Source organism: Stegodyphus dumicola, chromosome 6, assembly GCF_044657685.1.
Source record: "Stegodyphus dumicola isolate Sdum_Otavi_A_Nest chromosome 6, ASM4465768v1".
In the NCBI taxonomy this organism is placed as follows: domain Eukaryota; kingdom Metazoa; phylum Arthropoda; class Arachnida; order Araneae; family Eresidae; genus Stegodyphus; species Stegodyphus dumicola.
In genome coordinates, this window is record NC_140773.1 from 175,128,061 (window position 1) to 175,153,308 (window position 25,248).

At 33.3% G+C, this 25,248-nt stretch overlaps 1 protein-coding gene across 14 annotated transcripts in view; it reads right to left on the reverse strand.

The window, feature by feature from the left end:
• The window catches only part of LOC118195800 (dual specificity tyrosine-phosphorylation-regulated kinase 4-like), a 227,095-nt gene that overhangs the window by 38,511 nt on the left and 163,336 nt on the right, over positions 1 to 25,248 (reverse strand). For all 14 annotated transcript variants that reach the window (XM_085819189.1, XM_085819188.1, XM_085819186.1 and 11 more), the window contains 5 exons: positions 24,415 to 24,551; positions 14,037 to 14,177; positions 11,787 to 11,925; positions 11,124 to 11,246; positions 8,688 to 8,880 (listed from right to left, as the gene is read on the reverse strand). In XM_085819189.1, the coding sequence (XP_085675315.1) occupies positions 8,688 to 8,880; positions 11,124 to 11,246; positions 11,787 to 11,925; positions 14,037 to 14,177; positions 24,415 to 24,551 (733 nt within the window). The remainder of the gene's footprint in view (positions 1 to 8,687; positions 8,881 to 11,123; positions 11,247 to 11,786; positions 11,926 to 14,036; positions 14,178 to 24,414; positions 24,552 to 25,248) is intronic.

Here is a 25,248-nt window from a genome sequence, read left to right on the forward strand (position 1 = left end):
TTAATAATAAAAAATTCCTTGAAGTATTACAAACTATGAAATCGATAGTAAAACAAATTTCAAATTCAAATTAGGGCTTCCACATGCCCATATTCAATGGAAGATTGCGTTATTCAAATTTTGATGGCTCTAGGTACCGTTGTTTTATCACACTGCGAGAAACATACATACATTCATGCCGATTTTTCATTATTTAATTTCTTTAAATATAATACAGGGCGATAATATTTGGTGGCAACAATTTGAAGAGTGAAACAACGCTTATCGTGAATCGACGCAAAATGCCAAAACGAAATGAATAGTCCTTCTGGGCAAATTGAACCCTTGGACTAAAAACAATTTTTTAGATAGCACATATATTTATTTAAAATTTTAAATACAGTGTTTAATAAATGAATAAAAGAAGTTCATTTTCTTCGTTTACTTTATTAATAATATTAGAGAAATAGTTCCCATTTCTTATAATTTCTCCGAGAGCAGTTCGGAAACTATTGTAATCTCCGTTGTGACGTGATGCTAGTAGTACTGGGCGGAGCGCAACCATCGTTACATCAAGCAATCGGTGATTCAGTAAGCTTCCTGCTGTCCTAGCGAGAGTGTTGTACTGCTGAGCGTGTGCTATTTATAACAACACAAAATATGCGCTGCTGTTGAAAATCCCGCCAAATGCGAAGTAAGCGGAATAATGTGATTTCTTTCGCCAAAAAACTGTAAGTGGCAGACTTTCGTCATAAACTGTGTTCATATACGGCCCAAACATTATGAGTGAAGGTATAATGCGTCAGTGGGAAAGAAATTTCAAAGATGGATGAACAAGCATTCATGATGAATCAAGAAGGCTGTCTGTAGTGAGTGATGTTCCCTCGGAAGGACCAGCTCCGTGCAATGGAAGAGCGCCAACGTTTTCCTAACGGAAAACGGCAAATGGGCACTCCACCAGTCTGCGGGTGGCTTTTCCACATGGGGGCTGAGTAGATCTTTGTGATATATTGCTCTTATCTCGCACAAAACAGTACCCTGTAGTGGGTGCTCTCTCCCGGCTTGCGATGCTCATAATAAGGTCGACCTGTTGAGGCAGGTGTAGGTGACAGATACATAACGATGACAAGTCTGTTGTTGCCTTGGAACCAGTTAATTCTATACCTACGTAGTGAGTGATGATCTCATCAAAAAAAAATTAACGACAAAATCCGTCAGATCCCTCGATTCAGAATCTCGAAACTTTCACAATTTCCAAACATTTCTCGGATTGTTTTGTACGAGGTAGTCATCGGGAAATCGGGCTACCAGGAGTTCTGTGCTCGATGGGTACGGAACATCCGTCCACACGAGTACGCTCGAAACGTAGCTGACGAACGCGCTTTTACGTTACCAGCGTAAAAGCGTCCAAACGAGTACGCTTGCGAAGAGTGCGTTTAACCAATAGAATTATTTTGCGCAAAAATCACGTGACGCTGTAATATAGCGTCAACAGAGCTGTATCTTATTACTTCGCTGTGCTTCTGTATGTTTGCGGCAAGTTGCCCGAATCAGATGATTTTTTTTTTAATAGCTGAAACTTATATTGTGCAATTATTAAGCAAAGGCAAAACCGCAAAAAATGGCAAGAATGGGTCCGAAAGATTTATTTCAAAGAGATTTTTTTTTACTGCCTCGTTTGCGAAATGAATATCCGGAATTATTAAATTCTTACTATTAGCTCACACTCTCCCTATATCTTGTTCAAATTTTCAGTACATAAAATGCTTTTTATTCATCAAGTTCAAAAACAATTTTTTAAACTTGTAGTGAATGACACTTGATGTTAATACAGCTTTTTCCCATATTAAAATATTTTTAAATCTTTAATTTAAAAAAATTCTGTTTGTATTTTTAAAATTTTTCTTTGTGGACCTAAGTAGGAATTGACTTTTTTTTGTGTGTATATTACTTGTTTTTTAATTACTTCAGGATGAGTATCGACCAGTTTGACAGACCTGCAGATTCTATATTGTATGAAAATTAGGATTTATAAAATTGGTTTGGAATACAGTATATAAAGAGAATTAAATTACTTAATTCTCTTTATATACACCATCCACCATATATTAAAACCAACTTCATATTTTTTTAACTCCCCTTCCCTTGGTCTTTTGTGTTCTTTTTATTTATTTTTGAATTTAGAATGAGGTTCAAACTTTGGACAGTTTATGAGAAATTACGTGCATGATAAAATATGCAATAAAGTAAAAATAAAAAGAGAATTTATAGATGATATATGATAAAGAGATGCAGATATATTATTACATAAGGGTTTCTATTTGCAATGCACATTTTTAAACTAAATTAAAAACAATAATAACAATGAATAAAATAAGAAATGAAAACAATAATAATAGGTAAAATAAGAATATAATGATTCAAGATTAAATATAAGAAACACGTTTCAAAATGAGAAAAGCTAGCTGAATTATATACTGTCTAAGGTTGAGGCTCAAACTCGCCACCTTTCCATTTGCAAAGAAGCGCGCTGACCACTCAGCCATCTGTGATAGCAGTGTTTGTGAAAAATAATGTAACAAGTAGAAGTCGCTGCAAAGGTAATTTAATTAAACTTCAATAAATGATTGCTGTATGACACAAGTTGTAACTTTCCTACAAAATTTCGTAATTGTATTTTATTGAATACTCTTTCACAGTCAACTGCTTTATTTTAGAAGTTGTTATATTGCTGAAGTTAGTTTTTCGTGTATTTAATATTGGGATATTTATAGAGCTTTTTATTACACATGATATAGCCAATATTTCTAATAATTAAGGAGAATTTTGTAAGGCAGAAACTTTGATTTCGTAGAAACTGTAATTTGTTTAGGTTCCTATTACTTACGGTGTTATAAATAGGTGAAGCATATGGATATACTGGTCGGATCATTGCTTTATAAATATACAGTTTTCCCCTTTAATGAGAATTTTAAATTTATACCAATATATACGGTTTGAGAAATCTGAAGATGGCGTGAACAATGCTGATTATTTTATTGCTGTATACAGTTATGATATTTCTATGCAAAAACTCATCTCTGTGTGGTTCTGACGCCATATTGAAACGGGTAAGCAAGATGGTTTTCTGATTATGACACGTGATCAGAACTCGGTAGGCTATTGGCTATACGCGCACGTCGCGGACGAAAAAGCTGAACAGGAGCGCGTTTTCTGCATCACGCGAATTTACGCCGGCGTCAAAAATGTTGCGTCAACTACGTCGCGAGCGTACTCGTGTGGATGGGCCTTCAGACAAAACAGCAGTAAATGTCATGAAGTCGTACCGGTTCTCTGACTCAGCTGAGAAAAACCGGTCGTACTTTGAGTAAGGTTATGATTACAGTGTTTTGAGATGCTAATGGAATCTTTCTTGCTGAATTTATACAACGTGGTACGGTAATCAATTGCGAAATGTACTGTAACACTTTGACAAAACAAAAAAGAGCCATCCAAAAGAAACGTCGCCGCCTGCTGACATCTAGGATTGTGTTCCTGCACAATGGCGCTCGTGCTCACAATGCTCAGCGAACACTAGACCTTTTGCGCCAATTGGACATATTTCAACATCCTTTCTACAGTCGGAGTCGGTTCCTTCTGACTACGATACCTGCAATGAAGAATAGACACTTCTTCATTGCAGGGAAGTTCCACATCTCTGACAATGAGGAATAATTCCATAATTATTAAACGCTGAGTGTTTCTCTGTACACAAATTTCATTTCATTATGTTTCGCGTTATTGAGGTTAACGGAAATTAACAGAAAGTTTTCTGTTTTACCAACTAAAGATGGTTACAATCCTGTATTAACGCATCCGTGTCATTTTACCAACTGCATTTGCTCAGTTTATTAAGTCTCTGTGTCATATTCTGACAATCCTTACAATATAATCAATTATTATTATTATTATTATTATTATTATTATTATTCAGAAATTACTCTTAATAACACCTGTACAACAACAATAAATGTAATACTGAATATTGAGCAACCTCTAATTTCTCAGTATTTAGTACTGTATTTATTTATTATTTAAGTCTCCAAAATATCTAATATTTTTTATATTTCTTTGCGTATTTTCCTCCTATTTTTAACTAATTTTAGCGTCCGAAAATCGAGAGGGAAAAGTTATGTGAGTAATTAAATTTCCGAAGAACGCGGTTAAAATAAGAACATAATTAATGAGAAGTAGTCATGGATAAACTACTGGTAACTTTCATAATATGTTTCGTTAAAGAAACTTACATTCCAATAAGAATATACAAGTGTGTTAATATTGCAGTATCTTGCGGCAATTGAGCTGTACAGTGTGTTCTGGCCAGTTACCTTGTAAATCCTCAGGGATACCCCACATGAATGAGTCCTGACGGCAGTTCCCAAGAGGGACATCCGAAGAACGAAGAAAAAGCAGGATAAGTAAAAGATACGGACTTCGAAAAAGATTAAACACATCAGTAGTAGATAAGGCTACAATGAGCTGGAACGTAAACAACAGAAGTAAGAAGAAATCATATGTTTGTAAAGTTTCTTAAATGTGATAACATCTGCCACGTTTGGGTAGCTTAATGAAGAGTCTGCGCAAAATACATTCAGATAATAAGTGAAAATAAAATGGAAGAAATGCTAATACAAAAATTCAAATACAGATTGAATGCTCTGGATAAAAATAAAAATAATCAAGCGAATATAATTGACAAATAAACTAACTCCAGAGGAATGGAGAAAATTATGCGAGTATTTTTAAAATTTCCAGAGCTTAGCGCTAAAAAAGCTAAGGGGAACATTTTGTGAGGAAGTACGGTATTTGATTTTGACTGTTCTCAATCCCTTTACTAATGAATTTATTTTTCCTCTTCTTTTCTTTCTTTGCTTCTTTCCATTTTTTTTAAAGATTACTTTCAGAATTTCAGGCGCATTTAATATAAATTAATTCTTACAATATTTCAAATGTTTTGCTAATAATAATCGGAAACAGTACTATTACTAATAATTTCCTCTAAATATACATTTGAAAGAAAAAGAGTCTCTTATTTTATATGAATAGTTAATAATCATAACCTTTGAAGTAAAGACATATTACATGGCAACACAAGCCAAAAACTAAATTATTTACATCAAACAATAAGCAGAACTCAGAATACAAAGGAAATGTTCGATAAAGAAATTAAAAAACTGTTTTGGTGAAGACACAAATGATAAGAAAGTGGAACATTCTAATTGCTTTATAGACTGTAATATACAGAGATAATAGAAATTTAGTTTACAAATTTTAAACAAAAGATTCATTTAACTTATTTTATTTTCTCTTTACTACACTGGACTGAACTCGAACTGCAGTAACTCGAATATTTATTCTTGCTATGCATAAAATTCGCTTTAATTAATGAATGTTTATTAACATCAGCAATTTTTTAACATTTCTGTTAGTCTGTAGTCATTTCTCTTAGTTGTAGTTTTTAACATGTCTGTCTTGTTTCTTTTTTAAAACCTAGAATTTTGTTGGAAAGAAAGGAATATACTAATATACTAATATAAAAACTACTTAAATAATATATTATTAGGATTATATTACAGTTTGCTTTACACAAAAACTTTACTATTTCAATTGCAGTTTTATTTAATACCAGACACGGAGCACAAGATAAAATAATTTCAATGATTCGGTTTAAATAAAATTTCCTTAGTCATAATTGTAATAGCATGCTTATTTGTTTGCAAAGTTTTACATTATTTTCAACATTCAGTTATTTAATTATTATTCCTTAGTTAAGTTACTTAGGTAATTCTGTATTTATTTTATCAATTCTTACCTAACTAATTCTGTTTAATTAGTTCTTTATATTACATATTATTTAATAAATTTTTTCTGTATTTAATTAATTACCTGCATAAAAAATAAAAGTATTTTTAGATTTGCAAAGCTTTTCGAGTATTGTACCTTTCTTTCTAGAAAATTTTACTCAATATTATATCAAAATGTGGGTGTTGTATTACGGAACGAATAATATAATGAAGAAAAGCAGAAAGAATAATGTAGACTTCACGATTCCGACGAAATAATAAAATTACGATAATATTTCTTGAGCTGCATAATGTTTTAAATTCCCAATAAAAACAAGTTTTTACTTTTGTCCCATTGTTATTGTAAATACTTTCGCATCTCTGAAAATAAACAGTTCAGTTCTATAAATATTGGATGACTCCTACACATTCGATTCTCCATTATAACCACGAAAATTTATTCTATAATAAAATAGAACTGTGCATGAGAAAAGAATGATTTGTCGAAACTGTTATGTGAGAACTAAAGGTACCAAAAATTTGGACGAAACATAAAAAGAATAACTGAGGTACTATATTCCATAAATGTAAGAGAAATAAAAAATTGACGAATGTTGTACGATTTATTTGACTAGGTTATTTGCAATTTTTTTGGGGGAGGTACGTGGTATTTTATTCTGATTTCTGTCTGGCTGAAGATTAATCTGTGATAGTATTGATGATTACTTGCGAATTTCTGATTACTTTCTGAAGTAAAATATTATGGAATTTTAAGTTTATCTAGATCTGATGAATATGTAGTACATCAGGCAAAACTAACTTGGAAGTATAAAAGCGGAGGCACGTTTCAAGAATGTATTTTGAAAAATATTTTAGAAAAAATCTTCATTTACTACGAATCTTTGAAAATCTACTAACTAATGGCAAAATGAAATAATGTCATAATTAACTTATATTTACTAATTTTTATTTATTTATTAATTCTTATTGACTTTATAGCAAAATTCTTCCCTAAATGTATTTTACTTCCATTTGAATAACTGTGTAGTTATTTTTTATGATAAACAAAGCTTAGCACAAACAAATGAAATGTACGAATAAATCGGTAGTTTCGTTTTCTATATTGATCTCAAATTAGGTACTTTACCTCGTTAATACGCTCTCGGTCTAATATAAAAGTCCAGAAATAATCACGAAGCATTAACATTATGGCAGTAAGTTATAAATCATTCTCAGTTTAATTTACTCTTCTTCTGATAGCTATTATTAGATTATTAGTTATGAACTATGCTCAGTCGGTGATAACTTTACTTATACTCTAAGTATTGATATAAGCCCAATTGTGACTGATTGTAAAACAGAAGCGTAAAATACTGAACTTAATTTACGTCTATGTTGGAAAAATAATGGAAATAGTATGTATCATTTGCATGCTGAGACGAATTTAGTGAATTATTATTATAGACGAATTTTATATTATATTTAAAAATTCAACGTAATTCAATAAAACCATGTTTGCGACGACTTTTGTATTTTGATTACTAAAATATGTTGGATTTATATGCGTAATTACTCCTACTTAGAATCTATTTAAATTTTAAACCTGGATCGAAATACAAGTGCTTAGCGATTTATCCCAATTTAACCGCTCGGCCGCTTGTGAGATGTAATTTAATTATCGAAATATATCGCAGTCCTAGATATATTAAGGAACCGTCGAAAGAATTGCGGATTTCGTATGTATAAAATATGTAAAGTTATACTCCTTTTTCGTAATTATACGTGATTTAATGCATGTTATATCTTAAACAAAATTCTTTCGGAGGACCTGAATGCATCAGTTCTTAATTACAGAGATTTTTATTCCTGATATCGTATACAAACTGTGTTGTTGCCAGGTGTCGAGTCTTGAATCTTGCAATCTTGCAACTGCTAGCAACCATTATATCATAAATTTAGAGTGGTAGGCGATTTTCTCGTTCATATACAAAGGTATGCACGGGTGTGAAGGAATGTTCTTATTGTTTACACTATTACTCTTCAATTTACGTTAGATAAAAAGCAAAGTATTTCTGATTGAGAGAAAAATGGGTAAGAGATTCATTTGGTTTCTAATAAAACCTAAAACAACCTAATAAACTTCTTAAAAAGAAAATACCTTATATTCCCCCTTTCAAAGAGCGACTGGGGGGTTAGTGAACCCAATCGCCAAATCCTGATAGTTACGAATTATTGTCCACCACCTTTTAGTTTGTCGCAACTGTTTAGTTTGAGTCATTAGATTATTTTGAAGCAGGAGATAAGAAAAATGTGCAATGCCCGCATCGGGACTCGAACCTGGACCTCTTGAATACGCGTCTAGTGTGTTACCGTTATACCACGAAGGCATGCTGAAAGGAGGGAGAAAATACCTTATAATCTTATTTCGATCATTATTCGATCGATTGTTATTTCGATCAGTGGTGAAGTTTAAGCATTTTTTAAGTTGCACTCGTGAACGGCTATATCGGGCCACCATTTAATGAGTATTGTATCAATAAGACTCTTCTTAGAATAACAGTTTCATGCTTTTTAGTTGTATATTCTGAGATCACATATTTTACTATGAAATATGTATTTATCTCTAAATAACAGACAACGATAAAATACTAATTAAAACTTTTGAAAACTAATCACAATAAATCAGACTCTTTGACTGAAGTCTGCTCACACTTTCTGTTCATCTACGTTTCAGTTAAGCAAGGTTCACTGCAATACCTTTGCCCAAATTATTAAATTTACTTTGAATCTGGTTTATGGAATTTTACGAAGTATTACTAATTGCGAATATGATATGGAAATTTAAACAAATTTACACTAAAAAGTAAGAAATTCAGTGTAGTTTACCAAAAAAGAGTCTCCTTCGAGAGGCTAGCTCAAGCACAGCTGGCGGTGGTGGTCCCAAGACTTCCATGATACATGCGAGCTGGTCAGCTTCGTTCTCACCAGGAAAAAGTGGCAGGCCAGTTTGGAGCTCGGACAGAATGCATCCTAGGCTCCACATATCGATAGCAGGCCCATAAGGAAGACCCAAGATCACCTAAAATTAAACATATACTCTGTAAAACTATATCTGTGTACGTAATATATAGCAGAGGTAACAAAATGGGAAATAATATTTATTTCAAGCTTTTATGCTTAAAAGCGTTGGCTTTTTTTAACATACATTATTCATTTTTATTTACGTTAATCGAACATAAAAGACTTGGTTCAGAAAAAGATATTGTAATATTTCTTTTTCGACACTTCCTCCTTCATTCATATTTCATACCTTTTAATACGTAGCATACCAATGAGAAATAAGCAGATATAAAATTTAATATTAGGCAAAAAACAACTTTAGTTTGGCGTAGATTTTGATTAAAATTCTATCAATTTTGAAGGCGATCAAGTCAATCTCCTTCAGGAGTAAAACAACGTTCTTGAAGAAGTAGGACGAACTGAAGAATAGAGACATTTTAACACAGGCACCAGTAGATTGTTCTAGCACTGAAGAAATAGTCTTATGAAAATCTGGGTTTATAAGCGGAGAAAATCAGTCTAATAAACTGAGATTTTAAAAGATATTTCTTTCAGTTCTTGAAAATTCGATCTTAATAAGCAGATGATTTTATAAACCAGTGTGTTTAATAAGCGATGGGATACTGTACCCCGAGCATCCGCTTTTGATAACGATAGCAGCCGGTATGAAGAACGTGGAGTCCAACAGACTTTAAATGGTAATTACGAGTATTGAAGTCTATAAGGTACTTCTCCCGCACTCTTAGCATGACTTCATAGTGTAGTGGTCAGCACGCTGGGCGCGTATTCCAGAGACCCGTGGTTCGATTCCCGACGAGAGCGTTGCTCCTTTTTTATCTCTCCTTCAAAACACCTAATGTCTCTACAAGTCCTGTGACAGAGTACTGATGACGATTGTACTGTTGACTTGAATAAGTACTTGACGAATGTGCTTGAATCATTTGTACTGATGACGATTGCACAGTTGTACTTATGTGTCATTTATTTGCAACTATTGATTAGACATCTTCAGTTTGTGAGAGGTCTGCAGAATACACCAGCGAAGGGAGGAATTGAATACCCTGCATTTTGAAGACACGTAGAAAAAGGTTAACGATGCGTGTTATTGTACTGTTGAAAGGTTGAGCAAAAAGGTCTATTGTACTGTTGAAAGACTGAGCAAAAAAAGCCTCGATCATATTTCACAGGCACGAGATTAAAACCTCAATAATGTGCGAGCTACACATGAACGAACTGTATACATCGTGCCCGCCCCACCCTATGTCATCAATATTGGTGCTGGTTAGTTCAGTATGATGATGAAGAATGCAAGTTTTCAATTTTCATTCTTCTCATTACTTCTACACACTACTACGGCCATCATCATGTTATACGCAAAATAAGATTCGTCAGAAAAGACGACGTCACTCTATTGATGTGTCCATATACTTCACGAAAGCAGTATTGTAGGCGCTGATTCCAGCGTTGTAACGTCAAGGGAAACCGAAGCAGTAGTTGCTTTGCAGATGTCATCTCAATCATACGCCCGGATACTGGTGCTATGAAACACACCCAGCGTTTTGACAGCGAAGTGGCTGTATACAAGAAGCAACATACACAAGAAGACTCTAGTCTCGGGCACTTGAGAATGTGCGCTGTTGAATTCTAGCACTTGCCTTTATGTGCCTCGATTCATCTATTGCAATTCTCATAAGAGTCATTAAATTTCTACCAATGCAAGCAACAGTTTCTTGATGGAGTATTCCGCAGTCCCACTAGCTACGATTCCTCCACGATTTTGAAACGTGCTGGTATGAGTTATCTCTTCTAACATGAGGCGTAAGACAAATTCCAGACAAAAACAAAAAGCGTAAACGAGATTTCCGAATAAAAAATGAAAAGTCGGATTATCAGTTTGCTTTGTATACTGCTTCAAGTTGTCATTACTCATGACTGTAAAGATGTACATGCCTCTATATGCTAATCATTTGCATATCCAAATAAATTATACCTTTTGTGGAAATTTCATGCAACTGTGTTGTATGCTTCCTTAATGGTGTAAAAATTTTAATGGCGAGCAATGTGCATAAAGTATAGCCATGACCTCCCTTAAAACTGAATTTCTGTTTGCAGCAATTAGTAGTTCCTTAGTAATCTTAGAAAACTAAAAGAACTTGCTTTCAGAAGAACAAATTCGGCTTTGCGCATGTTAGTTTCAGATCTGCCGGACAATAACTTACATTACATTGGTCCTCATTCAAATAATAGTATTCAAATCCTTACCTCTGGCGACCTGTAGAACCTGGATTGTATATATGTATAGACCCTTTGATGTGTGTAACAAGAACTGCCGAAGTCAATTACTTTGATCGAATTGGCACCTCTCTGTTTCAAAAGAATATTTTCCTAAAAAAGAAAATAGAATAAATTTTAAAATTGCTCTTACGCATCTAAAACGTTTTCATTATTGAATAAAAGCCGTTTCAAGCGTTTTACACAATCTTTGTTAGAAAAACAGAAGACAATCACTTTAAAATATTCACTGTATATGCATGAAATATCAACAAAAATTTGAACCGGAAATGAATACAGGAGAGGCAAGAATTTCTTTGTAAAATTAAGTTAGCAAACCGAACCGGTCTAAATGGAAGTTTTTAAAAATAGAAAAATATACTAATGTTTTATATTTTCAGCGTGAATTTTGAGGTAAAAATACATAACAGAGAAAAAAAGCAAGTAACCTAAGCTGAGGGTTGTGCTGTCGACTATATCAAGACTGTGTTACTTAGCTGGTCGGATTTTATGGGTTCAGAGGTTTCAGTCTACACTTTTCTTCTAAAAACTCAGATTTATGCTCGAATTTTAAACAGAGTAATACTTCATTAAAAGCTACATACAATAGAATACAAATTATTACTTATTTGTAGTAGAAAAGTAAGAACTTACAGGCTTGAGGTCGCAGTGGATGATATGCTCTTTGTGTAAGAGCCTCAGGCACTGAACCAATGCGAAGGCAAACCGACGAATCATTGAAGCACTGATCCCTCGATAATTATTCTTCTTTATTAATTCATAGAGATTTAACCTAGAATGAAAAAAATTGACTTGTATTTTTAAAACAGTTACTGCTAACATTTGAACGAAGTAAGGAAGTATTACAATTGCAAAATATTTCGAGTATCATATTTCACCTGAAATATCCATTTGACCCTTTTCGGTTAGCGTAAAAATTGAACAAAATTGGTCAATAGAATAATTACTAATAGGTCAGCCGAGAAAAAAAAGAAAAATCGGAACATAACCTAACAAAAAAGTGATATTAATAATAAATTATGTTAGATTTTTTCTAAGCAAATAGGATAATTTTATGTTAAACTGCTTCAAAAACACGAATTTCAAGTTCATTTTTACTTCCTTGTACGAAATAAAGAAAGTATTTTAATCGCGAAACATTTTGGTTGTCATATTGCAATGAAAATATCCATTTCGACAGCTCTCGAAGCCATTTTGCCTATTTTCTAGAGCGACGTCTGTGGAAGGAATAAAGTCCCTCCATTTTGGAAAAGTGTACCCTTTTCCAAAATGGATTGTAAAATAGATTTTTTTTCGTGACATCTGACGTACGTATGGGCGTATCTTGCATAACTCAAACAAGATAGCCGTAGAATGTTGAAATTATGTATATAGGACTGCTATAACATCTTGTTGTGTATCTCTCTTTTCATTGCAATCTGCAGAACCAAACGTCTATACATATACATATATATATGAAGATAAGTGGCATGCATCATACATGCCTCCTTATCCGGCTCAAAAATTCCTTACATGGCCTTTATTTTCGCAGTCATTTGTCGTAGTCATGTACTTCTTTCAAAAGTGTTTTAAATGACGAAAACATTAATGTTTGGGCAATGTCAAATTGCAAAAAATTAATTTTAGACAAATAACGAAATTTAACTTTTAATGTGGTCTGCCAGTCCTATACTTATATCTGAGAAAATTTTATACTCGTTATAAAAATACAAGAAGTTTGACTTCCGTACGGAAAAATATTGACCCAGATTCTTAATTTCAAAATTTGCAATTTTTGATGTCATTTTCAACTTCCCTTAAGAGACCATTAAATATCATTGTTAAAAGGCAAAATCTATTGAACAGAAAAATGATCCAAGTATACAAATGTGTAACATGTGAAAAGTGCCGTCCTCAAAAATAAATTGCATGGGACGAATAATTACATTGCTGATACGAAAGAAGATTTTGACGAAGGCTTTCTAGCTGTTTCTCTGGCAAATCTGTATTAACGAAATTTAAACTAAACGTACTGGAAGCAAGACTTCTGTGTGATTCGTAGCAAATACTAGGTGAATCTGCATTTAGACTAAAATAGGAACGTTATGTATCTTCTATATGTTTGAAAAGTGAAAAAAATATATAATGTAATTCTATAAAAATATTTAATGCTTTTAATTAGATCTATCATGAATTCAATGCATTTTTAATTAAAGTAATCGATTGAAAAATTTAAAGAATAATTTCATTGAGAACTGCATCTATTGCTTTTAAATATATTATTTTGCTAATTAATAACTGTTATAAATTAAATTCGAAAGATAAATATCTTACATTTTGCCGAATGGTAACAGATTTGAATCAGAAGTGAAACAACGCATTTACTGTGATTACATTAAAGTGATGTAAAATCGTATTTCGAGACTTAAAGTAATGCAAAATCGTGTTAAAGTAATCGAGATTAAGTAATGCAAAATCGTGTTTCGAGACTAATAGCCCTTTTGGGTTAAAAAAAAAAAAAAAAAAAAAAAAAAAGAACGTAAATGGAACTAGCAGTTTAGTCATTCTGCTAAAGATTTACGAAACAACTCGGTAGCATTAGTATTGAATTTGAAAGCTCCTTCAATACCTCAGACAATAATATTTATATTATCTTACACTGGATTCCATTCTTCCAAGTATTGCTTAATATTATAGAAATATTCCCACTTTCTTCTTTTGCAGTGTCATTACCGTCTATGATCTTCAGTAAGTAAATATTGCGAAATGACTGTGCATGGATGACTAATAATTGAGCCAAATATTTGGCCTTTTGGCAATGCTTTTACCTGAGATAGCTCCCATAAATAATCGCTAGAGCTAATGTTATCCACATATAAGTAAATAAGAAAAGCAATGCCATACCCCATAAGTTCGAAAGTAATGCATAAGTGATTCCTGAAATAGAAGTGATTTAACATCCGAATCATGTGATGACTGCCATCTCTATCCTTCCGGCATAGATGCTCTAGTATCTTCACTTCCACCAGAGCCTGCTGGTGGAATCTACAAAAAAGAAACATTAATTATGTGTTGGTACATTTTTAACACGTAAAATATTAATTTATTTCAATAAGTAAGCATATATACGCATGACAATAACTAGCTGAACATTTTAATGGTTCATACATTCTTCGGGTTAAAATACAATAGAAATCATAAAAATTTATGAGTTGAATAATGGATGAAATTCATGGACTGAATATATATGAGAAACAATAGTACTTTGGTGCAATTACATATGAACATGTCTTTTGTTATTTATACCGAATCAGATGTCTGTCGTAATATAACTGCTTTCATCATATTCTTTGGCTTGAGGGAGGCCCAAACTCGAGGTCATTAATTCGTCATCGAGTAACAGAACATGTAACATATTCCGAAAATAAGCTTTGTGTAAAAAATGTACTTTCTCATTTAAAAGTCATCGCTACCATGCATATACCACGAACTTAATTATGTATATAGAATATTAAAGTTATTGACTCTGTTGTAGGATAACGCATATATTAATGATTAAGTGAAATATTATACAGGACATTAGAAAAACAAAGATCAGTTGTTAACAGAAAAAGACTGTACGCTACAAAAGCTCCTTTTCAGGAAGGCATAAATAGAATAAATTTATAATTGTTACAACCACATAAAAATGCTTGCTCATTCTCGTTCTTGCTTCCCAACTTTCCCATCATACAAAACATTTTATAATGTACTAGATGTCAGTATTTTCTGTTCAATGGCGACATAATTTGAAAAACAAATATGTATCTGATATTTAATCTGTTGCAGTAGCAACATAATGTTTTTTCATATGAATGCAGATTTTAAATATTTGAGTTAATGAAGAATGTTCAAACTAATTTTATATACAGTATTAAAATGAGTTTTGCTATTTAAGGAGATTTTTAATAAATATTTGCTTTTTTTTAAATGTCTCAAGTACTTGAAATAGTCTGCGAGATTTTGCAATTTGAAATGACTGTTGAACGGCACTTATAATTTGCAACTAACAAAAGCATTAGATAAAGAAATTTCATTCGCTTGATTCTGTTATACGTAGTATTATGGAAAGTTGTTTTCATTATGTATGTTTCTTTCTTTGAGTTAATAAATGTTAATCCTTGGAGCTGGAAAATAAAATATCGAGAATGAAAAGAAAGAATAATATCTAAAGAAAAACTAAGGAGACCTCAAAAGCACAGGATGGGATGAAAACGAAATCAAAATACTTTAAGAACAGAATTCTTTTGTCATTCATTTTCCGAACCTTCCAAACTTTAACATTTTCTAAATTTCTATAGACGGTCAAGATTCTTTGTGCTGTCCCAAAGTCTGCTAACGATTAAGCAATGGATTTAAGCTTAAACCTCATGTTCTTACTAAAGGAAGAAGAATTTGTGAATAAGAAAAGGATTCAGAATATTTTGCTCAATTGGTTGGGTAACTGATTAAGTTTAGAAAGGGATGGCGTCGTGGGTTCCTAAGCGATACTATCTCCTATTAACTTTACTTATGAGGACAAGCACAAAGGCTACATAATAGGCTCGAGTTGTGTTCCCCGGATATCGAACTTAATATGAACTACCACAGTTTTCAGCTATCGTATCCAAACAACCACCGATAAGACAACATGACGACATTTTACCTGAAGCTTGTTATAAGTTCATTGGAGCATTAATTTAAAATAAATTCTATCCGGTGTTCTAATAATATTATTAATTATCTGGAAGCATCAAAATTTGAACTTATTCCCTCATACAATACACTATTAATTTTCTGAAAATACAACCAGGAAGAGAAAAGGAATCCATTTCCTCTGCTAAAATCAGTTGTAGAGACATTGGGTATTTTGTAAGCAGGCAAGATGAAAAATGAGCAATCGCCTTCGCCGAGAATCGAACCACGGACCTCTCTTTTACCGGGCCAGCATGCAAAGCACTACACCACGAAGGCACGCTATGAAAGCGGGAGAAATACCTTATATACTCCCCCTTTTAAAGGGAAACTAGAGTTTCTAGGGGACCCGATCGCCAAATTCTGGGTGAGGAGAATCATCATCCAACATCCTTTTAGTTCGGGCGCCTTTGTAGAGAAATTAAGTTAATTGGAAAAGCCGGGGAGAGGAAAAATCAGCAATCGCCTTCACCGAGAATGTTTTATTTCATAAAACAAAATATTGAAATAACATTCAGAACAATTTTATACTAATATTTTTTTTTAGATTGCCCATTAAGTTTCTTCGTTAGTGTAACAACTGCTTTCGCTATAATATAGGCTTCCTTCACCATATGAAAGTAAAGTATTCCTGAGAAATTCGAAGTTGAAATACAGTGAAATCATAAAACAATTATCGTTAAATTATTAGGCAAAAATTATGCATTCTCTAATTTAAAGAGCAATCTTTCAAATCATTACCAAATAACAGATAAAATTAAAATAATATTGACATGTAGCAAATAAAGTACTGATGCCATAAATACACAATTAAAACCGTGTAGGATTCTCCACTGTGTAATTTGAAGTTACAGTTGAAAGTGAAAAACCTTAAGAATTAGTAAGCGAATAATCACATGAGTTCGTGTACAGGAAACAACAAGAAAGAAGGGTGAAATAACCCTTTATTATTCCAAATAAAGTTTAACAAAACTCCGTCTTGGAGCTGTACAATAAAGCCGACACTTTGGCTTGAACTTAAGAAACTAAACTAATCTTAACTAAAGAGATATAACCGAAGCTATCAAGATTCTAACAGAGTTGGCCCCTTAACGTAACTTGACTGCGGCCTAAAGTACGGCCAAAGTACAAGTACAAAAAAGGCCAAAGTACAAAATCAAGGGCCTAAAGTACGGCCGATTTAACTCAAAATTTAACTGTTGATGAAATTAACATAATCCTTACAACCGAAGTACCGCATGTGCAGCATACTTAAACTATAGAAAACGAAAATACTAAAAGGTTCAAAAGGAATATCTGGCTAAGATGCCGGTACTGAAATGGTAGGAGGCACAAAAGGCTAAAGATGTAGGAGAAATAGGATGCTATTTATTTATTAAATTTCTTCGTTTGATTGTATAAAGTAACTATATTGCCATATTGGTAACCATCCTTATACGGTGGACACCAGGGCAAGGATCAACTTTAGCAGCGTTCTTTTCTATATCAAGGTAATCACTAATGTCTACACCTTTTAAGTCAACCTACTTTCTATGTTGAATAATAGTATTTTCCAATTTTTCCCTCTGATCTTAATGACATCTATCCTAATTTAAAATAAGGAAATATACAAATATATGTAAAATAAAAAATATTTTAATTAAAATACTAACTTTAATTTGCAGTTGTTCCTTAACTTTCCATTTTTATTTGGATATTCTCTTTCAGTCCAAAAAATAATCATTTCTTATAATAAATCTCTTTATATTGCATCATTTCAAAATTAATTCCTGTACTACGATTAATCCTCTTTTAGTCTAAAAAATAATCATTTCTTATAATAAATCTCTTTATACTGCATCCTTTCAAAATTAATTCCTGTCCTACGATTGTCGTATAATCTAATGATGCAGATAGTCACATAAAGCTTCAGCAAATAAGGTGTCATTTTTATATCGAAAGTTAATATTAACCAGTTAATATAAAACAGAAAAGAAATGGATTTATTCTGAACCCAACGTTCATATTAAACACGTCGTATTCGCTCTCTGCTTCTATTGCTAGTTATTTCACTATCGTCTATTTTAACTGAAACGTCTTCAAAACGTAAACATTTCTTTAAGTCTTCTTGAAGGCGCGCCTACTATGTTAGCTTAAAAATGTTTGCCAGATAGAATAAAGAAACTTTAAAATGGGCACGACTGTTAATATCTTTAATGCAAAACAGAAGAGAAACATGCCAGGTGAAACATAAAATTAGTAACGCAAGAGCTTTGAGGCTTGTCAAAGACATTGTCTCAGTCTTTCTCCTGAAGAAGACGGACCTGTAGTTGTTTGCCCTCGAAATCAATTGAGATGTTAACTAAATATACGGCAAACTCAAGGGTTTTACAAACCTAAACTTTTAACTTTACTAATTTTATCTCTAATGCAATTATTTATTTAAGCATCTCCATGTTAATGACTTCTAAACTATTACATACACGATATGAATATATCTGGTTATAATGAAATTTTTCCGCCAAACACGTTCTTAATAAAGTCATTGCAGTTAGTGCAGTACCCAAATCTACGATTTTATGCCAACGTTTTGGTAGTTTTTCAAAGCCTTCGGTCCAGAAACTTGGTGGCCACAAATCCAAAAACAAACCAAGCTCACTTCGGACATCCTGTGCAGAATAGAAGATAGCACCAACAAGATGTAGCTGCAGGTGTGAAAAAAGGTAGCAGTCCGAAGAAGCGATATTGTGGGTATGGATAAAGATCCCATTCCAGTCCAGCCGGTGAACGCAGACACACGTGGTCTTGCATTATCTTGATGGAACCTTACCATTTTGTGCCGGAACTCAGTTTAACATTTTTCCTTGAGAGCATAGTCAACTCGGATTAGTATCTTGCTCTACACCTTACTGTCAAGGGTTTTACCTTTTTCCATATACTATTTGTGGATAATACCACGGCAATCCCATCAAATATAACGCATGATATTTTTGTTAGTCGAACTGCGTTTTGCGACGCTGCCGACGGGCCTACCAGACGCAGACCGACCTCTATTTCGGCCTGTATTGTTGAAGTAAATCCACGTTTCATCGCAAGTGACGATCCAGTCCAGAACTCTGTTTTTGCGTTGATAGTCGAGCAGATTAGTACAGGCCCGAACACGTCAGTACTTATCTGCTTGGGTCAGCTCATGCGGCACCCAGCGATTGAACTTGTACGTGTGAAGCTTATATGACGCATAACGCGACTATGGACCACTTACGTCTAACTTAGCAAGCTCTCAAATGGTTACATACTGATATTCTTCTACAAATTCTCGCAGCCGGGCCTCATCAACATCAGTATGCCGGCCAGAGTCCTCTGCTTCTTTAATGTCATAGTCCTTGTTTTTGAACGTTTGGTACCAAACAGTCACAGTGGCATATGATACAACATTAGACACCTAAAGTTGTACGCATGATTTGGTCACATTCTGTAGCTGACGTTTTGCAACAGAAGTGGAAGTAAATAATGGTTCTAATCTGGTAGTGTGATAGTTCCATTTCAGACATCTTGTAATTAATGATAACGATATGGTTTTACAAATTTCAAAGTACTGTTTTCTAAAGTAAGTATCTTTCTTTCAAATGTCAAAAATCGTTGGACAAAATATGATTAAACACTCAAAAGAGAACTGCTTGCAAAAACGAACTGTTTGTAACATATATTTTTAAAATCCGAGATATGTAAGATAATGTAAAGCAAAATTCTAATTTTAATTGAAATAGGCGCTTTTATCCTTCATTTTAAATTCGGTATTTCTTCTGTTGGTCCTAAAACAGTAACTATTTATAATACACCGTGTAATAATGTTGCAATGCATATAGCCTTTATCCAATCACTGAATAAAATTTCCATTGAGAACCGAAGGTTTTTAAACACTCTCTTATGTTTCTTCTGGACGCAGCTCACCTTTTCTATTTGGTTCCTATGTGAGAATGACATCCATTGTATGCGTTGAGATGTAGTAAATTTCCAAAAATGTCGGATGCAGATTGCGCCCATGATGGTATAGAATTAGAATATTCATCTGAAAGATCTGTCTATAAATAAATTGTGTTAAATATTTGCATGAGTGGCTCTAGTAACGGCAGCCGCCGTTGATTAAAGGTGAAGTTACGCTCGCAGAAGGGTAGTTCAATCCGAAGGGTTCACGGCTGTCGAAGGAGCTCAGAGAGGATTATTTGCCTTATGGATGGGTTCCAGTCTCCAAGCCCAGTCCTGTCCGATTCAACTCCAGTAGACCGATAGTCCGATGGTTCTGTAAGAGCTGCAATAGAGTCCAGTCTAACTCTGATAGAGATTTATGACAGGGGAACCAAGTGGTTTTGGCTTATGCAAGACGTGGTCTTCTCCTTACTTGCTGAGTAGCTGCCAGTTAAACGCGAGCACCTCTTAGGAGTTTAACTTCACAAGAGTCTACACCTAAGATGTTATGTTTACTTTTGATGTTAAGGTTTCATCTTTGAAAGTTTTGCTGTTAAATAAACCATTAAGATTCTGATCAAGGTTTCATATTCTTCAAAATTAAATTTCGAAGTCAAAGAGGATTAGTTAAGAACAATGCCAAAAATCAGCATTATGTGTTGAATATACAGTTACGTTTGTCTCCAGGTTTCACTCCTCTACTATGCAGTTACATATTTCATCTGTATGCAAGCACCATCTACAACCATCTTAAGTTAATTGTGCATTCTTTCTGCACTCTAAAATATTATATATATATAAATTGTATTTCCATTAAGAGCTTACCAAGTATTCATAAAGCATTTCATGGCGAAAGCGAAGTAGTTTAGAATATCTATGGCAAAGTCATTCGCAGACACCAAATGATCTAATATTTAAACAGGGAAATACAACGCAATGCTTAATTGCTTCGACTATAGTTTCTCAGCCTTGAGAAACCTGAAAATAATATCCATGGTTTCAATAAATCCTTACACAATGACTCAGAAATACATTTACGCGCAAGTAAATTATTCAGTATTATCTCTCATTGAAATCCCCAGAGATTTCTCGCAGAATGTTAGAGAACCAAGGGATCCAATTTCAGAAATTCTGGCTTAGAGTGAAATCTTCCTTCATCAGACATTTCTATCTATATACTGAAAGCTATAAATATGCCTTATCCTATATTACGCTTTAAAATTAAAGTCATTTTTTTTATTTTATTACTGTAATAAAAGACAGTTCTGAATGCCATTTTAAAATTTCACCTCATTGCCTAAGAGAGAAAATTGGTTTAAGATTTTTTTTTTCAGTTTCATAAAAGCTGAATGGTGCAAAGAATTTTTTTTAATGAGGATACCAGTAATTTTAAAATAATGTGATGTGACTAACAAATCCTTAAAGGCCCTGATGTATATTATGGCGTTCATAAGCATTAAATTACGCTAAATATTTTTTAATTTGTGCTATAAATCAAAATCTCAAATATTAAAAAATGACGCCAAAGTTTTCCACATGCGAGTTAAAAAATTAAGTTTATTTAATGCTAGGATTGATGAAGAATTAAAATACACAGATTACTCTGAAATTTTGGAGGTAGGAGCTGACAATATGCGCTAAAAATATTATATGTTTTAGATATGTGAATTTGAACTTTTTTATATTAAAAGATGACAATGTATAGCGATAAGTGCAGCTTATCCATCGCAGAATAACTTTTGAAGGAAAAGCAAATGGAGCTAATACGAAAGCATTACCACGCTATAATTTTCTATGATTTTAAAAGTTAAAAGACTTGAAGTTTAAAGATTTAAGTCAAGAAGAATGCTTCAACATTTTAACACTGCTAACCTCGATCAGGTTAATGTAGATTATTTGAATATGACAAATGGGCTATCTGCTTAAGAGAAGGAATGGCTTCGTGGAAAACTTTCTAAGGGAAACTGGATCATATTTCCATCACATACTGAGAAAAACACGAAAACCAACTATGCTTCCAGCCCGTTTGCCTGGGGTTTGACCCATGTCGGGTCGAGCTACCAGCATATAGCGGTCTTAACCGTTTAGCCACTGGTGGGCCTAATAAATCCCTATCTGGTGCCACTGTACTCATATGGTTTGTAGAATTTCTTAGTGGAAACTCTCTCCTGAATAAAGACACTTTTGTCAGTTGTAGTCTCAGAAGTGTCGACAATACGAAAAATTTTAATCAATGATAATCGCTGTACCTACCAAATAATACAGACGGAACTCGTAATGGATCCACAGCTATACATAAAATTTTTTGTGAAGAAATGCATATGAAAAATTAGTTTGTTGTATTCCCCATAATTTAACAGAACGCTGATAGATGAAGTGTGTCAGAATCATTAAAGAAAACTTAAAACTACCTTGTAAGGTATATTTTAACTTTATAACAGTTATTTTAATTCAGTTAACCTTTCCTGTCTTACTTCGTTTCAACTTACAACTCCTTACGAAAATGAGGTTTTAGAAACGAGTTGAATGCAAATGAGGAAAAGATAGTATTAAAGGAATGTTCAACTGACTTCGAGAGAGAGAAATAGAAATTTCGAGTAGCGCGTTTGAGGGCTACGTCTCCCTAAGCTGTTGTTACGCTCGACCATATTATTAAATGTCTTTTGTTAGTTCGCCGGCTAGTTTAAGATTACGGGTCAACTACATTAAAATTGTATTAGCTTTGGATAAATCTCTTAGTCACTCATACTAGTTCTTCTTTCTTCTTTTGTAAGTTCTTATTTCTTATTTTTGAGCTTAAGCTCAGGTAAAGGCTTTGCTGTAAGCCCAAAGAAAGAGGCCGAGTTTTAATATTATTTTGAGTGAATAAAGAGTAATTAACCTTTCTTAAGTTTACGTTTTCTGTTCATTGAAATAAGCGATAATTCGCTTACAGTTCATTAGGTTCCTCGACATTTCATCAAGAACGATAAAAGCGAGGAACTGTATAACCTAATGATGGTGGACACCCCATTATTTCTAAAATAATGACTGATAATGAAACGCACATCCCTTTTTTGCCCTTTTTTGACGTTCTAACAAATCAAGAATGTAAAGCATGGGTTTTTGAAGGTAAACACTAACCAACAGTTGTGAAAAGGCAATGAGCAATGTAAAAATAATGAATGCCGTTTTTTCAGTATTACAGCACTGATCAAAGCCATCAAGTTAGACGGGACAAAAGACAGTTATTGCTAACTGGCACACCACTAAGTATGTTACAGAAATTCTCTAGTGAATTTCAGTGAGTATTAGGAGATTTAATATTTATGCTTCACCATAGTAATGCCTCTTATCATGTAGCAAGACTGATAGTCCAATTTCTTGAATAAGAATTCCTCAACTTATAGAAAATTCGCCCGATTCTCATGTTCCTGCTATGTGTAACCTTTGGTTACTATTTTATCTAAAACAAAATTTACGTGGCAGTCATTCTCATTCCGAAGACGAGACTAATGAAGCTATAAAAACATATTTTTAATCGATTCCAAGAAGTGGATATTTTAAAGCATTTAAGCCTTGAAAAGTTTTCTACAAAAGAGCACTAACGTGGGAAGAAACTACTTTGAAGATACCTAAAGTTTGGTAAGCTTAACTTCTTCCATTTAAGTGCATCTCAACAATTCCCTAGTGACCCTCATAATTCTAGAAGTATTATATTATTGTTTAATTACAAGGGTTAGCCAAGGAATAACGTACAATCTACTATAGCTCTGTAATGAGCTAAACAGTAGAGAAATGTAATTTTTTACGTCTTTGGAAATGTCACTCAGTATATGATGCATTTACTTAACTGAAGCGCAGCCACTGTTATTTCCATGACACGAATACGCATCCATTCCATGAACTGCATTTTGCTCTCAGATTAAAAATGATACAGTCAAGTTTTTATCATACGTGATAACTTCATGAAAGCATACTGAGCCATCCGCAGACAAACTTTACAGAAGCTTGCCCCAAATGTATTCCTGATTTGCATCATCTCCACTGCAAGAATTAGGCAACTCGGTAAACAAAACTTTTTTCCGTGTTTTAGTTGCCAGATACGAGTGCGCTCCATGGTCTATCTTTTGGTGATGCATCTGTCATTTTGGATTAGTTTCCCAATGACTCATACTTTTTTGATCAGTTGTTCCATTCTGTTAAACATCATCATTGTTCCAGTCTGCCATCAGTTTAACAGTCTGCCAAACAGTGTCTGGTCCTAGATGTTGTAGTCGCCTCCACTTAACGTCTGAAGCCATTGATACATATTTCTTCGATTCATTGCCGTTGTCCCCATATACTGGAAGTGCTTACTGTGAATCAATGTCGCTGAATTATCCTTCGATTTGTAAAATTCGATTATTGCACGTTTGCGTAGTAGGGTGTTACGTTGAATCTTCATGTTAGCTTACTTACAACAAGAAGTAAAAATCAGATATAGGTAAGGCAGTAAAGGACGAATCTTTCTATATGCAAAATTTCATTTATCTAGTACTTATTATTGTCGAGTAAGAGTTAGACTGGCGTTATCTTTTGACCGACCTTCGTTATATAAAATTAATATACAAATTTGAAAATTATTCAAAAAAGCACGTGTTACCTTTTCTTATTTCGAATAATCTTGAGCGCCACTTGTTGGTCAGTTTTATGATCTAGTGCTCTAATAACTTGCCCAAATGATCCTTTTCCTATCACTTCAAGTATCTCGTACCTATAAGCTAAATGATCGTGCAGTACCTGAAAGGGAAAAAATCAATGTAACTGCACAGTTGCGTAGCATAACCCTCTATTTAATAGCTTATAACAATCAAATATTAACTTATTACTAGAGCTTTTTATTCAAGAAATTTCACTTCAAGAAATTCATGCATAATGGAAAGATGCGGAAAATTATTAAAGGGACTAAATTCCAATATACGGTATTTCTATAAAGAAAAATTATTACTTAAAAGTCTCTAAAGTGTTTAAAAGAATTTTTTATTTACCATGGTAATAAAGCGAGTTTGAATTAAACTGAAATTTCTACGTTACTTATTGAAAAAATTTTTATGAGATCGATTTAGATGACGAGGAAATTAAATTCTTGTCACTTTTTTTTGTTTAATTTATATCTTTCCTTAAATGTAATAATTTAGTACTTATTCGTTAACCTATAAACATTAAATAATATTGTTAAGATTTTATTTTAAATTCAATTAACCAGGTAAATGTTCTGTGGTCAGGTAAAGTGAGTTTCGCTTTCATTCAGTCATTCATTTTCCCTAAATTACATCACTTGCTCCAGAAATGTTCAAAGAAAGAACAGGGTATTAAAACGAAATTAATACCTCTTCTGGGCTAACGCCCTTTGGTCTAATAAGGTTTTATTTAGCACTTAATGAAGTCTGTAAAAATTCAAGTAGCTCTAAGTACTGCAAAACAGTCACTAAATAAG